This window comes from Cricetulus griseus, chromosome 2 (assembly GCF_003668045.3).
Source record: "Cricetulus griseus strain 17A/GY chromosome 2, alternate assembly CriGri-PICRH-1.0, whole genome shotgun sequence".
Lineage (NCBI taxonomy): Eukaryota > Metazoa > Chordata > Mammalia > Rodentia > Cricetidae > Cricetulus > Cricetulus griseus.
The window spans coordinates 80,415,411-80,437,494 of NC_048595.1; the positions used below are offsets into that span (position 1 = coordinate 80,415,411).

The following is a 22,084-nucleotide window of genomic DNA, read 5'->3' on the forward strand; positions in this document are numbered from 1 at the left end:
TATAAGGTAGAGAATGGTTGAGGATGATACCCACAACAACCTCAGGTCTCTACATGCATGTGCACAGATGTGGCTGTGCACACTCATGCAGCCAGACAGATACATTAGAGCGTGCATACAGCACGCACACACACACACACACACACACACAAACACAAATGCATGATCATGTGGTAGCTTGGCATGCATGAATTATGATGAAGTTTGAAATTACTTAGGCTATTTTAGAAATGCGGAAATGCCATACATATTTGTTAAGGTCATAGAAAATTACAATTGGAAAAGACCTTCCAGCCAACCAAGTCAATAATTTCTTGTATTTTCTTTTGCTTTTGAAACGGGGTTTCATGTAGTCCAGCCTGAGACCAAATTCCCTGTACTCAAGGATGACCTTGAACTCTTGATGCTCCTGCTTTCATCTCTCAGGGCTGGACTTAACAGAAATTCACCAAGGCTCCCTATTTATATGGTGCTGAGGATCAAACCTAGGGCCTCAGGCATGCTATGCAAACAGTCCACCTACTGAGCCATCACCTGTCAGTATCTCCCTTTTAAAGGGTCTACTAATAATAGTGAAAAGGATTGAAATCTTTACCTAGGTGACAGTAGCTGTGTGTTTAGAACATACTTTCCATAGTTGATTCTCAAGTTCCGCAAGTCACCATGTACACTTTAAAAATGTTTTTTAGGGGAATAATGCAGGTGTGTCCATGTGATAGATCACATTTTGAACCGACTGTGTTCTTGGTGTGCAGATAATGCTAAATAAACACATTTAACAAATTGGGAGGCGGCACATGCTTTGCCCTATTGGATTGTCTAAGCACCTTGTCCAAAACTCTGTTGACTGTTCATATGGTTTAGTTCAGGGTTCTCAGGTTTTATTCCATTGGTCTGTGCATAAGCTCATACTATAATCAGACATGCTAAGCAAGTGCTCTACAACTGAGCTACATGCCCATGCTGTAGTCTGTTTTTTTTATTTTTATTTTTTTTTATATTTATTATTTATATAGTGTTCTGCTTGCATTATGCCTGCACGCCAGAAGAGGGCACCAGGTCACATTATAGATAGTTATGAGCCACCCTGTGGTTGCTGGGAATTGAACTTAGGTCCTCTGAGTCTTCTCTCCAGCCCCCATGTTGTAGTCTTTAGGACAGTCTCAGTTTAGTTGACATTTTGTTGTTTCTACATTTGTAAGTTATTGGACTACACGTATGCAGTTTTTTACCTTGTGCCATGAAAGTAATTTTAGTCTTGTTTAATTAACTGCTAGTGACTCCTCTCAGTTGCTTGTGTAAATGGTTTATGGAAGATTAATGATCATTTAGAATAGTTCTCCCAATGGCATCTCGTAGCCTATGCTTAGGAGAAAGAGAAAGCAAGCAATTAGAGGGGAAAATTATTTTTGGGTCAGCAGGAAGCACAGCCAGGGTTTCCCAACAGGCAACCTGTAGTGCAGTCCTCACTCAGCCAGTGACTACCATGTTCCTGCTCATGCTCTGACATGCTGTGACTCACTTATCCAGACAGTGGTCAAGCTGGACTCTATCTGAATCTGACAGATCATGTTTCTTCTGTCACTTATGCCAGCCTCTAAGTCCACTGCCTATGCATAGAGTTAACATGCTTTGATTTTTAAGACTCACCAGTTTCACTGTTTCTTATTTGAGCTTCCAAAGTGAATGAAAGCAGCTATATAACTTTCGTTGTTGCATCAGATTGTTCTAGCTATTTCTCAGATTCTTTCATTGACACCACAGTCTTGTAAGACAAACATTGCTGACTCCATTTTATGGACAGGGAAATTAAGGTTCTCAGAGATCCTATAAACAGCAAACAGACAAGCTGTGATACCATTTAGTCTCTCAGTCTCCACATGCAGGCTCTGATCACTCTCCTGCTCCCATCACACCTGTGAGAAAGCAGAGCTCAGAGATGAGTTGGGGTTGATCTCAGCTTAAAGTAGGTAACTGTCCTGTCTACTGCCTTGCCTATCTACAGCATTTCCTAGCTCAGTGTTTAAGAGTAAACCTACATCAATAGCCTGTGCTTGGCCTTTCCTTCTCTGAGATTTAAAAAAATTTGATGCTCAAAGGAACCATTGGGAAAAAAGGCTCTAGGTTGGATGTGGAAGAAGAGTGATTATTGTTGAAAATGGACAAGATCTATTCTCCATGAAAATATGGCAATGTGAATTTCTTCCATCTAATAAACTAGTTAATGATGAGACAACCCATAATCCATGCCCAGTAACTCCCTGCTCCTGAGTACTCCTGTCGGCAAAACCATTTTTCTAACTGCAGCTGTTTAAAACTTGTTCAAAGCAGCTGGGCGTTAGTGGCACTCGCCTTTAATCCCAGCACTGGAGAGGCAGAGGCAGGCGGCTCTCTGTGAGTTCGAGGCCAGCCTGGTCTCCAGAGCGAGTGCCGGGATAGGCTCCAAAGCTACACAAAGAAACCCTGTCTCAAAAATAAGCCAAAAAAAAAATTGTTCAAAGATGGGTGTTCAAGATGCTGTCCAGTACCAAAATGAAGGCATAAAAAATATCCCACAGATTGTTTTAGAGGTTTCAGCAATATAATTTGGAGGGGAGTAAATGTACATTCTGTGCTTAATTCACTCTTTATCTTTGGACCACATAGTGAGATTGTTTTACCTTTAAATAACCTAGCAAACCATGAAAACTTTCCATTGAAGAGTAATAGTCAGTCTAAATATGTGTTATATAGTTCATGCCCTTGAGAGAAAATAAGAAAAGCAGGGAAACAAGAAGGAGAAAAGGGGATGGACAGGGATTTAAAACTACTTGGGCCACTGTTTTGAAAAAAGAAAATCTAGGAAGCAAACACATGACCCCAAATACATTTTGCCAAAGAGCTCTTTATATTGCATGTCATTTCTTGCACACCTGGTCCTCTCCAGAATGTTCTACAAGTTCCATGAAAGTCACGCCGTTCTTTTGCTTTCTTATGGGTAACTATCCTCATGGTAACAGCATGCTTGACACTTACTAGGAATTTCCCTGGTGGTCAGGCCCACACCATATGATGTTACTATAACATTAATCACTCAGTTTTCAGTCAAGCATTGGAGACATACCTGACATGGTTTTCTTGAAATCAATTTGTATTTACTTAATTTTAGATGCCAAGGTTTATTTGTTTCAGAGCTCCAAAGTTCTTGGTAAGGTGATTTTTAGTGAAAGTGAACCTATCAGGAAGACCTGAGAATCACCGCAGGCAGGAATCCCCATACCAATGCTAGAGGTGGTAACTCTACCTGAGCCCAGCACCAACATTGGCCTTCAAAGTTGGCCTTCCCCTAGGATTATTCCTGCTAGCAATCTCACCACTTCCCTGATTCCTTGCTGGTTTCTTTATGATGTTGGGGTGATCGAAGAGAGTAAATGTTTGGAGAGTTGGCATTTAGAATTTAACCACAGGAGCTAAAAAGATAACTGAGAGATTACAAGTGAGTTCTGTTCTTCCAAAGGATCTGAGTTCAGTTCTCTGCATCCATATCCGGCAACTTACAATCAAACCGCCTGCCACTCCAGATCCAGGGAATCTCATGACTTCTGTCCTCTGTGGGAACCCTCACTCAAGTGCACATACCCTGCCCCTCACAGACACACATACACATAATTAAAATAAAACCTCAAAATGTTACAGAATTCAGTCAAGTACTACCTCACATTTGTCCCAGCCCAGGATTCTCAGCCACTACCCAGATTGGGTTGTTTGAAAGGTGGAAACATAGCTAGAGTCTTACTGCTGGGCTAAGTGGATGGTCTCTGCACCAGATAATAGAATTCAAATGTATATGGGTAGAATGTGTGGGCTATTAGTCTGACCTGGGAAATGGAAAAGTTGGGCTCCGGTGCTGAGGGTGAGTGGGATGCATGTAGCAGAAGAGGCATTCATAGCAGCCTTTTCTTCCACATCCTGTCACTCAACTTTGCTATTCCTAGACTAAAGGAGAACAAAGATATTTTGCCTAGAAGGGAGTATTCAGCTCGGGGGACCTTGGGACATCTGAATACTGGCACCCACTCCAGACCATTTACCCAACGGTCTTCATGCCCAAAGCTTGCCCAAATTTATGCTGCTCATCAGAAGCATTCTTCAAATTGAAGGTCAGGTCTTGAGCCAGCAGTGGTGGACTAGAAGTCAAAAGAGCTATGACCTGCGACCAGTTACCTGAACACTCTGAGCCTATGTATACAATGGGAATGATTTTTAACTCTGGGATCAAATGAAAGACTATAAACAAAACTCCTTCCTTAAACACTACTGAAATTCTCCATTAAAGTCTATAAATGTTCCCCTTGCTTCTAGGACCTAGAAGCACAGACTCCAGGGTCTATGGTTGCTGTCAGTCACTCCTGTTGGTCCCTCTAGTATGAAAGCAGCCATAGAAAATACTTCTTTTTTAAAAAAGAACTGTTTTCCATTAAAGCTTTATTTTAAAAAGTGACAGCAAGCCAAGTTTGGCTTCAAATCGTGCTCTCCACGCTTGCAGGTTGTCACAGTTACTATTGATGATTTAACAAATGACCCCTAAACTTAGAAGCTTCATATAGCTATTTTGTTCTCCACACGAATTCTGGAATTCAAAACTTCAGTCCAGACACAAGTTGGGCTCTTTATTCTCCATGAAATGTGGCACCTCAGGTACAAAGAATTCAGCTTATGGTAACTCAAGTTCTCAGGCTGAAATGGCCTAAGTTTCCCAGGCCCCAAGACAACTGATTCACACATGCAACCTCTTCATGGGGCTTGGCTTCCTTCTACTGTAGGAACAGCATTTAGGTTTCTTACAGGAGGCTCAGGAATCCAAGTGACATGTCTTAGTGAGCAGGAAGAAGGTTAATTGCTTTGTACAATCAGACACAGGAGTCACACGACATCTCCACCATTGTGCCCTTCTGATCAAAGCACTCTCGAGCCAACTGCAAATCCTAGGTGAATCATTAATTACAGGAAAGAAGTAATTCCATCCTTGAAAATATTAATAATTTAAATACACACTTCACGAATGCTTAGTACATACTATATACCAGGCACTGCTTCAAGTATTATGTCTCTCTGGTGTGAATATCATCATTCACATTTGGAAGAACAGAAAGGATACTTTACATGCCTAATGTCTTAAGTATGATAGTTTATAGACCCAACAAATTTGAACTCAGGTAGTAAGTGGCAGAGCCCATTTCAAGCCTTGCAACCCTGTCTCACTGCCATCTTTAGCATCCAATTGCAAACATTCCTTCACAGGTACTCTAGACATCATGGACACTACTAAGGGTAGCAAAGAAGAAAGAGCATGGAACAGTATTTCTTTCGTAAGTATTCTACATTGTGATCCAGGAGTCTAAATTCTAATTTCCCTTTCATAACTCATAGGTTGAACTTTGTTTCCCATCTTACAGATACAGAAATCAAAGTGTATTGGTAAAGTTGTTACTTGTCCAGTAACTGGTGCAGCCCTAACTGAAAACTAGAATAATCTAATTTGCAAGTCCATGCTCTTTGCAGGAGGCTCCCATGAAGGACTATCTGGAAGGGATAACAACAGCTCTATCTGTGATGAAAATCTGTCTCTAGAATATCAGATCTAACCCACCTTCAGAGGTTATATTGCCCCCATCTCCTACTTGCCGAGCCTTGATACTGAGACTCAAAGAAGTTAGGAGTGCCTCAAATTCAGCTGCTCAGACCAGAACGGTCTTTGCAACTCTAGTGCTGTCCCCACCACCCCATTGTACTGGAAAGGCAGGGAGTAAAGACTTGGCAATGGGGGTGGGGAGGCACAGGGCTGAGGGTAGAGAGGTGAAGGGGTGGGTGTGAGCTAATGGGAAGTTGTTTGCCAAAGCCTTGTCTGGGGAAGGAACATTTTATAAGACAGGGCCTCTGGCCTGGAAACATCTGTTTCCCTTCAAATCAGCAAAGAGACTTTTGCCTCCCCAGAATGCCTAAATCATGTGGTGGCTGGGGAAGAGCAGGCGTTGGCTTTGAGACTTCAAACACATTCTCCTGTACTCTAGGGGATGTGAGCCTGACATAGGCCTCTGGGGCTCCCTCCCTGCTCTTACCCCCTGTCAGATTCGTGAGAAGCTCTCACCGCCAATTAACTTCTCAGTTTCATTCTCTCACCCCTGCTGCTAGGGGGTCTGAATGGGACCTGCAACAGCTCCTTTTTCACCCACCCACCTACCTCTAATCTCCAGGAGGGCTGCTTCCCCCAGGTAGGGTTGAAATCTGAGCCTTGGAAAGAAGCAAAATAATACCAGTGGTACCAATACCAAGGGCATTGTTCATGGATTGTTTAGGACAGGCTGGATGTCAGGCTGGCATGCTCTCTACCACTTTTGCTTGTAAACCAGTTCCCCTCCATGGCAGGTTTTAATGTTGTGGTTTCTGTTTTACAGGGAGTAAGTTGTGATAAATAGTCACACATCCAATACTTGGGGAACCTGTATATGAAAACCAAATTACCAACTTCCTTCTGCTCTTCCCTGGAACCCCTCAATCTAATCATCTTTTGTCCATTTCACAGACAGAAAAAATAATTTGCAGACAAGAGCTTTGGCTTTAGCATGATATGGATGGCACTTGTTCTGGCTAGTTTTTCCTGATTGTTTAGGTACCAGGTGTAAGTATTTACAGAGAGCTGCTGTGTCCAGAAGACACAAACTCATAGATAAACAGAGAAGAGCACAGGCCATGCATCTTTTTAGAGTGGTAAGAAACAGGCTTCCTAGAAGATGAAGTTTGAAGAATGCTTCAAGAGCAAAGGATAAGAGTGACTCACCCAGAAGATGCAGCACCTACAAAGACAAAAAGGTAGTGTCCACCTCCTGGATCAGTCAGCAATTGGATCCATCCTAAATGGGAAACAGTAGGAAGCTAAGATCAGCAAATAAGACTAGAACTTCTAGCCAGGTCTTTTCCTGGGTTCAAAGACAGGGTGCAATTGAGTAAATAAATGAACATCAAAGAGCCATGGCTGAGAATGATAAATGGTTCTGGAGACGATGGTAGGCTCAGTGTCCTGACACTGAAGAAACACAGAACAATCCTTGGCATGTGAGTAGTCAGCAAAACAAATCCTGACATAGTTCTCTGTTTCACAGTGGATGCCTGATGCAGAGGACCATGTTACTTTAAAGTGCTTAAGGTACCACAGCACAATCTAGAAGTGTTGTACTCATACTCTGACTTTTCACCACATAGATTTATGATTTTTTTTTTCTTTCTGAGGAGGAGCAATGGTTTCAGCCTAGAGCTTCCGGTTCCTAGGAGATCTATGTCAAACTTCACTCTTAGATCCACTAAGATCTGTTACCCTCAAAACTTTTCCAAAGCATACATAGACCTAAGCTAGCCACTTGTGTACAACACTTTGGGACACTGGATGGGGGACCCAAAGGGGCTGGGTTTATCTTGAGTTTAATGACTGTGGATCTTTGTGCAATTCATGTCTCATCACAGCCTTGCTTTTACCTTCTGTGAAATGTGAATTCAAAGCTTCAGGATGGAGTTCCAGGGTTCCCATCCAGTGTGTTATTGGGTCTCACTCTGCTTCACAGGGTGCATAGTACAACCAATCAGACTGTAGATGATACTTTCCTAATCCCTGAGAAACATAAAATCTGACTGTGTGCTTAAGTACCCTCCCCTCCATATCAGGTTCTACCACTTTCTTCCTCTCACAAGAATGCCCCAGTCCCTGCCTGATTCTCTAACAGATTTCAGATGTGTGTGTGTGGAGCACTTTTACAATTACAGCCAAGACAAGCAGAAAGCTCATGGCCCCATGACTTTTGACCCAGACCTGTGAGGTTGATACCTTCCTTTTTCTCTCCTATTCCCTGCCCCACCACTCTGACACACACACATCAAACAGAGTGGCTCAAGACCTCCTCTGTTTGGTACTTTTGCTGACATGTTTAGTTACTGTGATAGCAAAAGCCAAAACTACACTTTAAGGACCAAAGATTAAGCCATGATTATTATCAGGACATCTCATTCCCTCTTGATCCTCAATCTGTGTCACCATATTGTACAAGTGAAAAAGCTGAGAGTCAGTGATGGTGATACAGCTTCTTAAGGAATTCTCTGCATACAAATGGAAAATGCAAGGTTTCTATCCACCTTTCACTCTTTAGGATGGATTGGGGGTGGGATGGTGTAGAGCTCAGAGGTGGAGCACTGGCCTATCGTATGTAAAACCTGGGTTCAATTACCAGCACTGCAAAAAAGCCAAAACAACCCTATGGCTACATCTTCCCCAGCACGGAATTGTTGATGCTGCTTGAAAGAGCAGAGAAAACAGAAGCATCATCAAAACATAAATGGACAATGAGAAAGAAGCCATAAACATCTTCTAAATCCTTCTGCCTTGAGGCTTCTAGTGTATTACACACACTCACTACAATTTTCTATTTGTTGTTCAGTTGCAATATATCCGCTATTCATGTTCAAATAAAATACTTTTCAAAAACATGTGTTCTTGCACACATCAGTATTGTATGCATGGTCTTTATGAAAAGTCTGCAACTGCAAGCCATTCTTCATGCCTCATTCCTTGTAACCCTGGAGATACCATATGCTGTAACATTTTCTCCATTCTGTTGATGGGGAAACTGCAAGGGAGGAATGAGATGCAGTTTCTTTCAAGTTCACTGATTTATATAAACATTGAGTGACTTGTGCTGTGTTAAATGATGCAAACAGCAATGCTGAACTGGGCACTTGCTGCACCTACTGGCTACTTTTGGAGTCCTACCTTCAGCGGCTTCTAGATGAATTGCAGTACAGATGGAGAATACTTACCGGGTGCTTTCCAATACAGCTCCTTCCTTTTGACTTTGCAAGTTGCCTAGTCTTACTTTCCAGAGTTTCTTTCTTCTTTTCTTTTTCCTCATTTTGTGAAGAAGGTTATCTTTTGTTGTTGTTTTTTGAGGGAGGGGGTTGTCTATTTTTTTTTTTGACATAGGGTCTTGCTATGCATCTATGCATCCAAGGATAGCCTCAGTATCACAATCCAGGTTGCCTCCAGAGTATTATAATTATGCTTGTATGTCAGCATATCTAGTTTCAGAGTTTCTTCTTCATCTCTTCCTTGCCCCTCCACATGGTTTTCCAGAGAACACTTAACTTTTGTATCTATCAACACTGAACCTGAGTGACAAGTGAGTCCACCTGTCACTGACACTTGGTACACAGAGCTGAAGTAAACTCAAAGATATAAAGCAACCTGCCCAAAGACACAGCACAAGGGATAGAGCTGGAATAAAAATATGTCTGGTCATCTCTAAACTAGGCTCCTTTCCCTACTATCACCTTCTTCCATTGTACTGAGAAGTTCCTATTCACTGACCCTGATACAAATGACCTTGAGACTTGAGGTCATGGAGTGTCAAAGCTGGGAGGGCCTAGGTAGATGACCAAGTCCAGACTGGTTCAGCCAGTGAATGTTGAAACTGGAGGGGAGTAGAGTAATTCAGCGCAAGAAGGTTTAGACTACCACAGACTTGCACTTTGACTCTCAAAACCTGTGACTCTGGACATGTTGCTTATTATTTTACCTTAGTTCTCCTCTCTTAACACAAGGAAATTATAAAGATGATTATTTTAGAACAGTTTCATAAGATTAGAAAAATCCCTGAGGTGGCACAGCCTCAGCATAGCTGGAGTTCCACAAGTGTAGCTAGTTGGAATTTTATCTGTACATGGTTGATATCTGCAGATCTGGGTCCAGAAGACAGTAATTGGCAACAATTTCATCCATGGGCTTTAGAGTCAAACAAATTTAGGTTTAAATTGTTAGTCCTGGTAGTCACTGTGTGATTATGGGTATCTGAGTATCAAGTATACCGTAAAGAGGGGAATCGTACACCTCCTTTAGAATTGAATGGTGAGTTAAACTATTTAGCTCAGTGCTTGAGGCATATTAAGGTCTTAGTAAATGATAATAAATTTGTGCAAGGAATGTGTATTTGTTAAGTGCTTAATATACACAGTCAATCTGGATTGACTGTTCTAAAGCTTCATAGCCATGTCACTAAGTCCATTTTATAACACAAGCTCAACTGGGGTGCTGAGTAAGCAAGAATGGAAACTGGAGAAGAAGCATTCAGGCTTTTCTACTTAATGAAGGGAACCCTCTATCCACTTGACATATCTGCCTATCCTCCTGATAGAGAAGGGTGGCATGACAAAGTGTGGCCTCTTACATACATGGCCCTTCTATTCTTGCTATGCCTGGCCTCTATGCCTTACCTTCTCTGGAAAGTATTTTCTTCTCCTTCCTTAGACTTTGTGCAAGCTACAGTATCCAGAGACCTGGAGAAAGTATGGGCCATAGGACCTCCTTGAGGTTCTCAGGTTCTTCTCTCAAAGGAACTCTCTTCTCTGAATCCACCAGCTTTGATAGGATCAGTTCTCTTTAGCTAAGCCCACAGGCTGAGTTGAATGCCACCTTGAGAGCATAGAGCTTCAGATGACAAAATGAGAAAGTCGGGTCATGCCATGTAGCTAGAATAATTTCCAAATTTCTTGTCATAGATTCCAATATCCATCCCTCGCAGTTGACTTTGTCTTGGCCATACGAGCTGACCATTCCTCCATCTGGTCTTTCCCTCCTCCGGGCCTTTGCATTTATATGTATTCCCCTGATGTTCCACCCATGCATTGCTTCTTCCTCGTTGTTCAAGTTAGCTAAAGTTTTAGTTGCTTAGAAAAGCATCCAAGGACTATGCTCTCCTCAAGGCTCATGCAGCCCACACTCCCACTTGTTCTTTTCCATGGGATCCTGCAGTATTTTTTTTTTAATCACATTTGCCAATGTTTGGTTGATTTGTTGTGGATTTTGTTGTTTTAGCTTTTGATTAATATTATGCTTGATCTCTTGTTCAATAAATGAGTTTCCAAAATAATTCCTAGGACACAGTGCTCAGTAATTTGAAAATGAATGAATTAATGAAAATGTAAATGAGCATATTCATCTAGCAGTCTATCATTGAGGCTCACTTTTCACACCCTAGACTCAGACTGCTTGGATCCAGACCTCTATTCTGCCTTCAGTAACAATGAATCCAAGAAAAGACAGACTTTCTTAGGTTCAGCATCCTCATTGTGAAAGGTGGTTCATGGTATGTCTCTGTCTTTCAGGTTTGCCTAACTGTAAATTAAGAGACTCAATGCCCAGAGGGAATTTAGCACTTCATATATGCTTTATAATTTTATAATTATTGTTATTTTAAAAACCATTTTTCAGCATCTTAGGCATCCCTGAGTTTTTGGAACATTCCTTCTGGCCATGGCTTTTTTCTTTTCCTTTCAGCTCCCAGACCCTCTGGGAAGTCTCACTCTGGTGTTGTCTTGCTGTGCTGCAGGTTCACTCTGTATGCTGTGGATACTCGAGGGAGGCACTCAGAGCTCAGCACAGTGACCCTAAGGACAGCTTGTCCACTGGTGGACGACAACAAAGCAGAAGGTAGGTGATTCGTCTCTGCATTTGCCAGGGAAGTTCCACGACTTTCCTCTCTAAGTTCTTTATCCCTAAGTCACTAGCCACCAGAGAGAGAGAGAGAGAGGCCTGGTAAGGAGTGAAAGAACTAAAGGAGCTGGAATAACATAGAATTAAATTAGTCATAATAATGGAGGAACAGATTAACATGGACTACCAATATCTTTGCTGGTGGTCAGACTTGCTCAACCATTGGCAAGGAATGGTGAGGATAAGGGCCTATATTCTAGTCTTAGGAGCTTACCAGTTTCTTTCACTTGACGCAGAGCTGGCAAGTCAGTGACACCTTTGAAGACTGTTTAATCTTTTTACATTTCTACTGACATTATTTTGTCATAGCACACTGTCACATTCAACACAGTAGGAGGTAGCTTGTGAACCTTCTTCAATGCTGGACAACCATTGATGCCTGTAGTCAGACTTAACATGCAAAATTAAACTTGTTTTTGTTTTGTTTTTAGCCTCTCCTGATGTATGAAGTGAAAACATTAAATAAGAACATCCAAAACTGATACAGTAGTCAATCAAACTGACCATATACTTAGACAACATATAGATACAGTTTCTATATCTAGATTGGCAAACTATGGTGGTAGCTACAGGTCCTAGGCTTTACATTATGCAGATATTTCCCTGAAGACCTGGTCCAATGAATGTAGTAGAGGTGAGTCTGTACCCTTTGTAAGGTCTCATTGTTGATGGAGAGACACACACTTTTATTGACTTAGCAAAGAGCTTAGTAATAATGTTTTATTTGCTAATAGACCAGAGGAGTCAATGAGCTCCTGAGCCACAAGAAAAAGGGATTTGTGATGTTTCCTAGATAGTTCCAATATTATTTTAAAACAACAGATACACTGTTGAAAAATTGGAGTAGGAAATAGTACAAATTAGGTGCTTTTCTCATTCTAACTCCATGTGCCTTAGATTCTCCTGAGGTCAACTCATGCTAATAATGAGCCAGAGACACAAATTTTGATCAGAGCTGAAGGAACGTGCCATCTATTCATGATACATTTAAATCACATTGGTTAGTGGAATTTGGATGAGTAGAAATGACCCTGAATGACAAGATGCAGTGTCTGGACTTTGTTTACAAGAATATTGAACAGAGACCTATCAGACCTGACTGCAGAAACACATTGGGAACACTTCAGATGTGAGACGGAAGATAGACATTGTGAGAAGGCAAGAATTTATTTAAGCCTTAACATTTCTTTGGAGGTTCTGTCAAATCCTTAGCACAGAGCTATCGCCTTTAATTAACCTTGCCTTTGAGTGTTAACTTTCTGCCAGGCCCTGCATTGAGCACTTTGCAGTGATTTTCTAACTTAGTTCTTCCAGACAACCCTTGGAGGAAACATCCTTATCTTTAGGTACACATAGGGAAACTGAACTCAACTAGTCCTTGACATATTTCAGATAGGATGGAGGTTCTACTGTCCCCAAGGACCACTCAAGTGAACCCCCAACCAGCTATGCCTGCTTTTTGTGAAACATGTGTATCACCCCTTTTTCCTCTACTGTGAATAATGTGCTTTTTGCTTCTCCCCCCTCAGAGATAGCAGACAAGATCTACAATCTATACAATGGTTACACCAGTGGCAAGGAACAGCAGACTGCTTACAACACACTGATGGAGGTCTCTGCCTCTATGCTCTTCCGAGTCCAGCACCACTACAACTCTCACTATGAAAAGTTTGGTGACTTTGTGTGGAGGAGTGAGGATGAGCTAGGACCCAGGTATGGATTCAGGAGTGTGAATGAAAGACCGAATGCTTTTTGCCTCTCATTATTTTCCTGGGCCTCTGTTACCTACACTGACAATATGCTGTGTCAAATAAAGCAAGGTGGGTGGTGATGAATGCAGTCATGTCAGGATAAAAGGGTGGAAAGCAGGAAGAGATGGCTTCTTACTGGAAATGTGTTGGATTAGAATAACAGTGTGTCTTCTTGTAGAGGGAAAACCAGAGTTATCTGCCCTTAGCAGAAAAGTTACCCTAATCACTAATAAAATAACTCAAGATACTAGAACAACAAAAAATGGAACAAAAGAAGCATATTGTTCAGTTCTAGAAGAACAAGAAACTGCCCTGTGAAAATATTTTCAAAAGAAGTGTCAAGGACAGAAGAGGAAGTTGAGTGAGTTGGGAGGTAGAAAGAATCTAGGAAGAGTTGGAGAGAAGAAAGAATTTGATCAAAATACATCTCGTATAAAAAAATAGTTTTAAAAAAAAAGGCACAGCATCCTTCAACCAAGATTTTTTTAAGCATTTTGAGGGAGGGAAGAGAATGAAGGAGAAAATCTAACCACTTTTCCAAACGTGACTCACTGCTGTTTAACATGAGGTCTGGAATCTTCTTAAGTACCAGTTCAAATCCTTTCCCCTGCCCCACAGGAATTCTTTCTAAACATGGGGTGGGCACTCTGTTGGGAGGCACTAAAGGATTTCTGAGCATGTGGGGCAAAAGGCTCAACAGCAGGAGAGGAGAGATCAGCAGGGCCCAAATCTTGAATGCCCTTGAAGTAGGGTCCAGGAGTTCAGATTATCTCCTTGGGGTAAGGGGCAGCCTTTCAAGTGTTCTTCACAGGGGTGTGAGGACAGTATTAGCAGATCTCACAAGGAGAAGAATCCCTCTGGCTGCAGCTGGAAGCAAGGAGCACAGGAGCTAAGGCCACCAGCAGCCTGGGAGGCTTTCTACAGGCTGCTGAGGTAGTGGCCCCAGGGTGCCCATGCAGTATTCTCAGTCAGGCGTCAGGTAGCTGTGGAGAGAAATGTGCAACTTTCTGAAATACTTAGTGGGCAGCAGTCCATGCTTTGAAAATGTCCCCCGCAGTCTAATTGTTCCCATGTTTCAGTGATCCAGAAGTGGAAATCCCATGGGGTTTAAGTGAACTTCCTAGAGTTACATAGAGTTAGTTAAACATGGTGGCTAAAGCTGCCTGGAACTCTCATGCTGAGATGAATTTGAAGCCGTTCGGGAATGCTATGAGATTTGATGAATACTTGTTCAAAGGAGAAAAAAGAGATCTCTCCCTGCAGTGGGTCTTATCTGTTCTGTTGGGTCCTCGACTGCAACTTCCTTCCTTTCACATGAAAGAAAGTTTCTTTAGATAAAAGCTAAAGGAAGGTTGGTCGGCAGCAGTCAAGTCTTCAGTGAAAACCATGTGAGTCACCTCTGTGCCATCTTACCCATGGACACAGAAAGGCACTCAGCTTTATCGGGCTTTCCCACAGAACTCAGAGATTTTGGGTAGAAACAAAACCAGAGCCCACTCTTCTCTTTATAACCTGCTAACATCCTTTATTACCCTCCAAGACATAAATTTTCCAGGAAGGCCTTCTAGCCACCCATAGAGTCAAGTCATATTTACTTGGTAATGGACAGTGATAATTAACCTTTGGACACCTGGTCCCCAGCCACTGTCCGCTAGCCCTACACATGTCTCCCAGCTTCCTCCTTCACTGTTCTCTTTAGACCCCTTTTGAGAATGTTCTAGTGACACACACTGGCATGTCAGCAAGAATCAAATGGGATTGGCTGCCTTGTTCTGTCCAGCTAGTTTATAAGATGATTAGGGTAAACAAATACAGCAGCATTCTCCTTCTCTCTCTCTCTCTCTCTCTCTCTCTCTCTCTCTCTCTCTCTCTCTCTCTCTCACACACACACACACACACACACACAATCAGTGGAATTATTTTCCTAAATAAATGTTCTGCAGAACCCCAGGCCTTAACTAGAATGACACTCCCTCAGACAGTTTATTAAAAATCCCATACCTTTATTGTATGCCAACCTTGTGTTTTAATTCTCTATGTTGCATTCATAATATCTTATTGGCTTCTGTGTTTGCTAATGTATCACCTCTCCTCCCTACTACAAAGCAAGGTATGCATATTTAGTGATCTTTTATGCCTTATTCACTTTCGAAAGTAGTTGCTAAGTTATTATTTACTGGTTAATTAGGTAGTGGAATGAGTCTGAGTATGTGTGCAGATGACTATGCCTATGCCTTCTGATCCAGCCCACCTTCTGAATGTCTTCTGTGTCCACACCCATTAATCCCCAAGTGTCCTTTAATTCTCCTCTCTGTGCCCTCGAGGATGCATAGATTCCATTTGCAAATAAGGGCATCCAGAATTCTAAGGTCAAAAGAATGAAGCAACCTTCCAGACATTAAGGGACTTGACTTCATTAACTGATTTACAGATACATTTTATGTAATAACTTATCAGGCCCTTTTCTGAGGGCTGGAAATGAGTGACTAAAGCTGCTCAGACTGTGTACATAGCTTAGCACATATAGAAGAAAATACTGTCAACAGGCAATTACAGTGGAACACTGCCGCAAGAAGCATGCTATGAGGGAGAATGAAAGGATGCGTATAGCAGAGTGTCTAAAATGTTAACGTGTATCGTGTTAAGATTCCTGTCCACTCAGTAAGCTAGGAGGAACCTCAGAGTTTGCTTTTTGAGCACACTGTCAGATGAGGCCAGTGTTGCTTGTCTAAAAACTACCCAATAGTGACAAGATCTCAGGTGTTGGTAGATACAGCAGCGAATGCAGACCCAAAACCCTAAGGAGAATCCCTACCAAGGAAAGAGAAGCTAATGGTTAAAACCAAAGAACAAACAGCCTGCCAGGTGCAAGGGGGATGGGGTGTTTTCATCAGGAAAAACCCAGTGCTAAACTGAGAGCGGTGGTGAGGTAAGAGAATACATGCTGTAGTCAGGAACTATAAATATCATGGAAACACAGAGTGCAAGGTGAGAGGGAAAAGGGGAAAAAAGTGAAAAATCCAAGGCTGGAGAGTTTAACTGGGGTCAGATCTTGATGGCTGTTGTGAAGTCCTACTCAGAAGTTTGTTCTTTACCCCAGAAGTTATGTAAAGGCTTTTAAAAGAGTAATTTGAATAAATTTGTTCTGCCTCTCCAGGGTTACCAAGTGTGCAGAACCAACATGTAAAGGTTAGGGGGCAAGACACTTGTCTTGGACAGGAGTCCAGGGTTCATGTCCTAGCTTTGCCACCTATTTACTGGAAGACTTGGGAATCAATTCTACCTCCATTCTGGACCTCATTTGTAATGCTAAAGAGCTTAACTCTAAAGTCTCTTCCAGCTGGTGAGCCAAGAACAAGAAAGCCCTGAAGGTCACAGGAACCAGCAAATGAAGACAACATGAATATCATTTCACCTCTAGCCTGACATCCTGTTTCTGGGGACCCAGGATGACTGGGGAGAAAAGAGCTTTTCCCAAGAGTTGACACAAGATGAACCCTGTTAGAATTTTCTTGGCCTATATAATTCCCAACCCCAAGTGTTTTCAACTCTTTCCTCAGTTTGGGTTTGCATACCCCCATAAAATTTAGTGACAAAAGGGCATCTCTTACCTTGGCCTAATAAATCTATCAGGCTAGTTTTCCCTAGAGCCTGGTTCTCATGACAACTATAGGTTACTGCAAACAGCTGCTCAAAGAAGACCCGCTGACACCCAGCTGTCCCACCATAAGGTTCCTATTAGGAGACTTGAAAAGCTGAGCTCATAGGTGGCCAGGGACCAGAATTTTCTCTGCTCAGAGCATCCTTGACCACTCTTGAGCTTCGCTGTACTTTCAGTTATGTTTGGTCAAATGAAAGGGTAATGAGAGGAGAGAAAACACTTGAAAAGATCTGAGTTCAGAGAAATTGGTCTGTATGAGCTAGAAGTGATGTATTTATTTCACCAGCCATGTTTAATTCTATGGAAGACATTGCTAGGTCAGAGAACTAGCACAGGCTTGGTTCAACCTGAGGTTTTTCTCAACCTTAAAAGACAAACGTACTGGCCTCATCTGAGAAGAGCTGACACAACCATCACTGTACCCTTAGTGAGAGTAAATGAACCTAGAAACACAGTGTAGAATCTTCCAGGATCATATTGACTCAATAAATTAACTCTTTGCCAATTCTCATGGGCCAAGTCTAGTAGTACATCCTTGTAATGCCAGCACCCAGGAGGCTGATACAAGGGGATTTCAAGTTGGAATCTGTCATGGGCAACAAACCACAAAGTATTGTGGTTTAAATTAGAAGTGATCTCTGTGGCTTATGCATTTGAACACTTGGTCCCTAGCTGGCAGTGTTGTAAACAGGCTCTGGAACACTTCAGAGGTACAACCCTGCTGGAAGGAGTAGTTGCTGGAAGCAGCAGACTTTGAAGGTTAATAGCCTCTTCCCTGCTTCTTACTCACTCTCTCTTCTTCCTGTGTGTGATAGAGATAAGATCTCGTAGCTTCCTGCTCCTACTACCATGCTTTCCCACCATTATGGACTCCAAATCTCTGGAGTTGTAAGCCAAAATAAATGGTTCCTTGACTTGATTTTTAAGATGGTAACTTTATCACAGCAATAGAAAATAACTGATATACACAGAAAGGCCCCATGTTGAAGAAAAAGAAATGAAGAAAACAGATCCCATACTTTCTTAAGAGGAAACACAGAGGAGAACCAGACATTGTAAACATTTCCACTAATGATTAGCATGTTAAGATGTATCTCTACTAAAAATGCTTGTGTTCTTCTGGGACAAGAAGTTGAGGCTAAATTTTGATGGAGGTTTACTTTAAAAGTATTCCTTATGAACTATTAAGAAGCCGTGAAAGCATTTCACCACACAAGTTCAATATATATTAGTACATTCATGTTATTCAAGTAGAAATATTGTTATTTCATTCCAACATAAGTGTAACTTATTTAACAGCATACAAATCATACGGAGGTATACAAAATACAAAGTAGAAATTTTGTATGTATGAATATTGTCAACTTAGCCCTACTTCAGAGGTAAAATTATTGACTGAATATAATTTTCCATAGGCAGACGTGAATATAGACATGAATATTTCTGGGAAAGAGGAAAGGGTTTTGTGATATCTGTATTTACATCCATGTTCATATCTGATCTCTGCTGTGTTTACCAAATATGCACACCATCATCTGCCCACTCTCTCTTTAGCAATATAGTACCTGAATATTGACACATATCTAAACATGTTGTTAGGTGATGCCCTGTGGTCATGTGGCTAAAACAATGTATTCCACATCATCTAAGTTCCCTACTTTATGCCAACTAGATGTCTTTGCTATTACAGATGAATTTGCACCAGCCATCTGCCCTCTTGTCTAACTCCTTCCTTAGGTCCACATGATGTACTTGTGGTGTTTCATTGCCTTTACTGCCCCTTGCTAGAAAATTGCTATGTTTTGAGAATTTAGGACTAAAAATTCCTTCGTTTGTGTCAATTTGTATTTATTAATCCATTCTTCTTGCAACTGGGAAATGTTAGCTGAGAAACTGTTATGGAACTGGCCATTTATATGTCAATTACTTTCTAAACAGTAGACTGGCAATTAAGCAATAGAGGAGCCCTCCAGAAATGTAAATTCTTCAAGGCCGCATAACTAATGAATCAAAGCCCAAATTCAAAATACAGTCTTGCAGTGTCAAACCAGCATCCTGTTCTATGTGACATTTTGTATTCCAAACTGTATACAACTGCAAGAGTATATCACACGGTTCCTAACAGAGAAATAAAATGTGTCAGTGACAGAGGGAAAGCCTTGCATAGATAGCTGGAAGCTAAGGAAGACTTCCTGAGGATGACATTTCATCATGATCTTAAGGTATGAATAGAGCTTCAATGATGTGGTCCTCTCCTCTATGGAGTGCAGTGCCTTGGTAACTGTGTCACTCTAGGTTCCCTCAGAGGCACCTTGGATGGCATTTCTCTGTCAGCCAAGGCCCCTTCCTTTCACTAAAATCGCACAAATAGGGACTTGGGGAGGTAACACAGTACTACAGATGCTTGCTTCACAAGAAGAAATCATGAGAACAAGTTTGCAGCTTGGATCCCAGCACTCATGTAGACACTGGGTAGGTGTGGTGGCATGCATATAATTCTGTCATTTCTAAGGCAAGGACAAAGGACCCCCAGAGTAAACAGGTTAGCCAAGCTAGCCATGTCATGTGAGCTCTGGGGTCAAACTGAGAGAGTCTACCTCAGTGAATATGGTGGAGAGTGATTGAAGAAGACTCTCCCTGTAAACCTTGAGCTTACCCAGAAATACTCACGCATGCATGTGGCGCGCGCGTGCGCGCGCGCGCGCGCGTGCGCGCACACGCGCACACACACACACACACACACACACACACACACACACCTGTGTACCACACAGAGATACACATGGAACACCCACACACACATCTGTACACATGCAGCTACACATGTATGCACCACACACAAATACATGAAAAACATATACATACCTGTAAACATACAGCTACACATACTTGTTCCCCACACAAAAAGTCATATACATGGAAACACACACACACACACACACACACACACAAATCACACACACTCCAATTCTGGCTATAGTCAGCCAATTTTCTAAATTATACTAAATGCAGTCACCTGCAGTAAGTAGAAACTTACAGCTATACTGGAAGAATCACATTAAACTTAAAAGACTCTAGATCTTAGACTGTTCAAAATGACTATTATAGTGGCAATGTTAGGGTGAGGCTTTCTTTGTAACACTTGGTGCGTTGCAACAGAGACATGAGACAAGTCCCATGATTTAGCACTGGCTCATTTTTACCATAGAATGGGAGTAGAACATAGACTCTGGCATTGTGATGAGTGTTGATGTTAGATGACCCTGCATAGGTGTTATTTCTGACATGTAGTGGGCGCTTGGTTATAGGTGTCATCATCCCTCCTGCTCAGCTTTTTGTCCACTTGCCTGCACTTGCTAAAACAATACAGCTGCTTGACTGCCTCTCCTCCCCTCTCTTCCTGCTCTGAGTTCAGGAGGCTAGCTTGTCAGAAGTCCTCCAACATCTCAGTCAAACTATAGTTTATTGATATGACTGTTCGTTTTGCCAGAACAGGTCTGTCTTCTCCAGCTGTGACCCGACCAAGGCAAAGTGAATGGGGACTTTACTTACTTTAATCTGCCCTCTTCAATTCTGGAGAATTTCTCAGCCTTGATGTGCATGCCCTTGACTTTCCTTAACTTGGTATTATCTAACCTAGAGACATTTAAGATCATAAGAGAGGTAGGGAGGAAAAAGAGGGGCCTGGATCAACCATTAATAGAGTAGTAGTGTCAGAACTGGAATGTCCATCAAAGGTTCTGCAATTCCCAGAAAACTGATAGCCCAGTCTAGCTCCTGACTCCTTTACCAGTCAACTTTCCCCATTCTCTCTGCTGATACATGACAAATGAACTTTCTTCCTTCATCTCTTGCCTGCTATCCAAGATGACATCCATTCCAACTCCAATGAGGGAGATTTCACTCTGACCTAGGATTTCCCTCCTGAGAATACTTGAAGCACACCTGACCTTTGATGTGTCATTTTCCAAGCTTAGAGCTTGTTACCTACCACTCGTACCTTTGGTCTCTTTCATTGATCCTTGTCTTTGGGCACCTCTAATGCATTGGAACCTGCTTCATTTCCAGTACCTTCTCGGTTGTCTAAATTCAAACTTTAGTGCCTGCTGCATGCTTGCCTGTGCCAGATACCTGTGGCAATCAATTTGTCTCAGCCCAAAAACATCCCTGCAGATTCAGTATGAATCCTGATTTTCCAATGTGGAAACTGGAGATAAAAGAACTGTAATGGATTCTAAGGGCAAACTTTTCTCCTATTAACACCACTCCAGTGTGTGCCGAACATTTACTTAGAGCCAAACAAAATACCTATGCTTTCTCATCTGCCACAATCACTATTGCCATTTCTATTTGACAGCTACAAAAAGTAAGAGTCCTGTTGAAGAATTGTTTCATAATTCACAAAGCTGTTAAATAATAGACCTAGGATTTGAACTGGGGATGCTAGAACTAATGACTGTGCCTTAGCTCTGTACCACCAGGAATACTGGTTCTAGATTTATCCACTATTAACAGAAGTCATTCCTTTAATACAATTTCCTCATACCAAAGCTCCATTTTCCCATCTGTACAGAGGGAGGTTTTGTACAATGGAGTTCTACAATTCCTTCTAAGGAAATGGCCAGGATTTTGGAAACAAAGTATTTGAGCATGTTGGGAAAATAATACCCTTTTCAAACTCACTGTTACTTCTTGGTAATGTTTATGACTGCCAGGGTCAGCCAATGGCTCTGCATTGCCCAGAGAATAAAATCAAAACCATGAATGTAGCATAGTAACATCTAGATGGTTCTGTCTCTGTTGTGGCCTCCCACACATTCCCTTCACCTCCATTTTAATCAACAGCTGGTTTATGTCTCTTATTTATCTGAAGCCTATGGTCTATCATTGACCACAGAGCTTTCCATTATACTTTTTGAGAAGACTCCCCTGAGTCCCTTCTCCAGTGGATTATGAGGTGCTCATCTTTTATGTTCTCCTAGCATATATCCTTATGTTTTCCAGTTCATCATTGTTGCTCCTCAGTCAGTCTCCTGCTATATTGACCTGTGGAGTTCAGCCAGATAATGCTTATCCCTACTGTCTTACTGACAAACAATACCT

The 22,084-nt window shown here is 41.8% G+C and overlaps 1 protein-coding gene across 1 annotated transcript in view; it reads left to right on the forward strand.

Moving 5' to 3' along the window:
- The window catches only part of LOC100750695 (astrotactin-2), a 933,092-nt gene that overhangs the window by 906,404 nt on the left and 4,604 nt on the right, over nucleotides 1-22,084 (forward strand). The window contains 2 exon segments of the mRNA XM_027400261.2: nucleotides 11,406-11,506; nucleotides 13,099-13,282. Coding sequence (XP_027256062.2) covers nucleotides 11,406-11,506; nucleotides 13,099-13,282 — 285 coding nt within the window.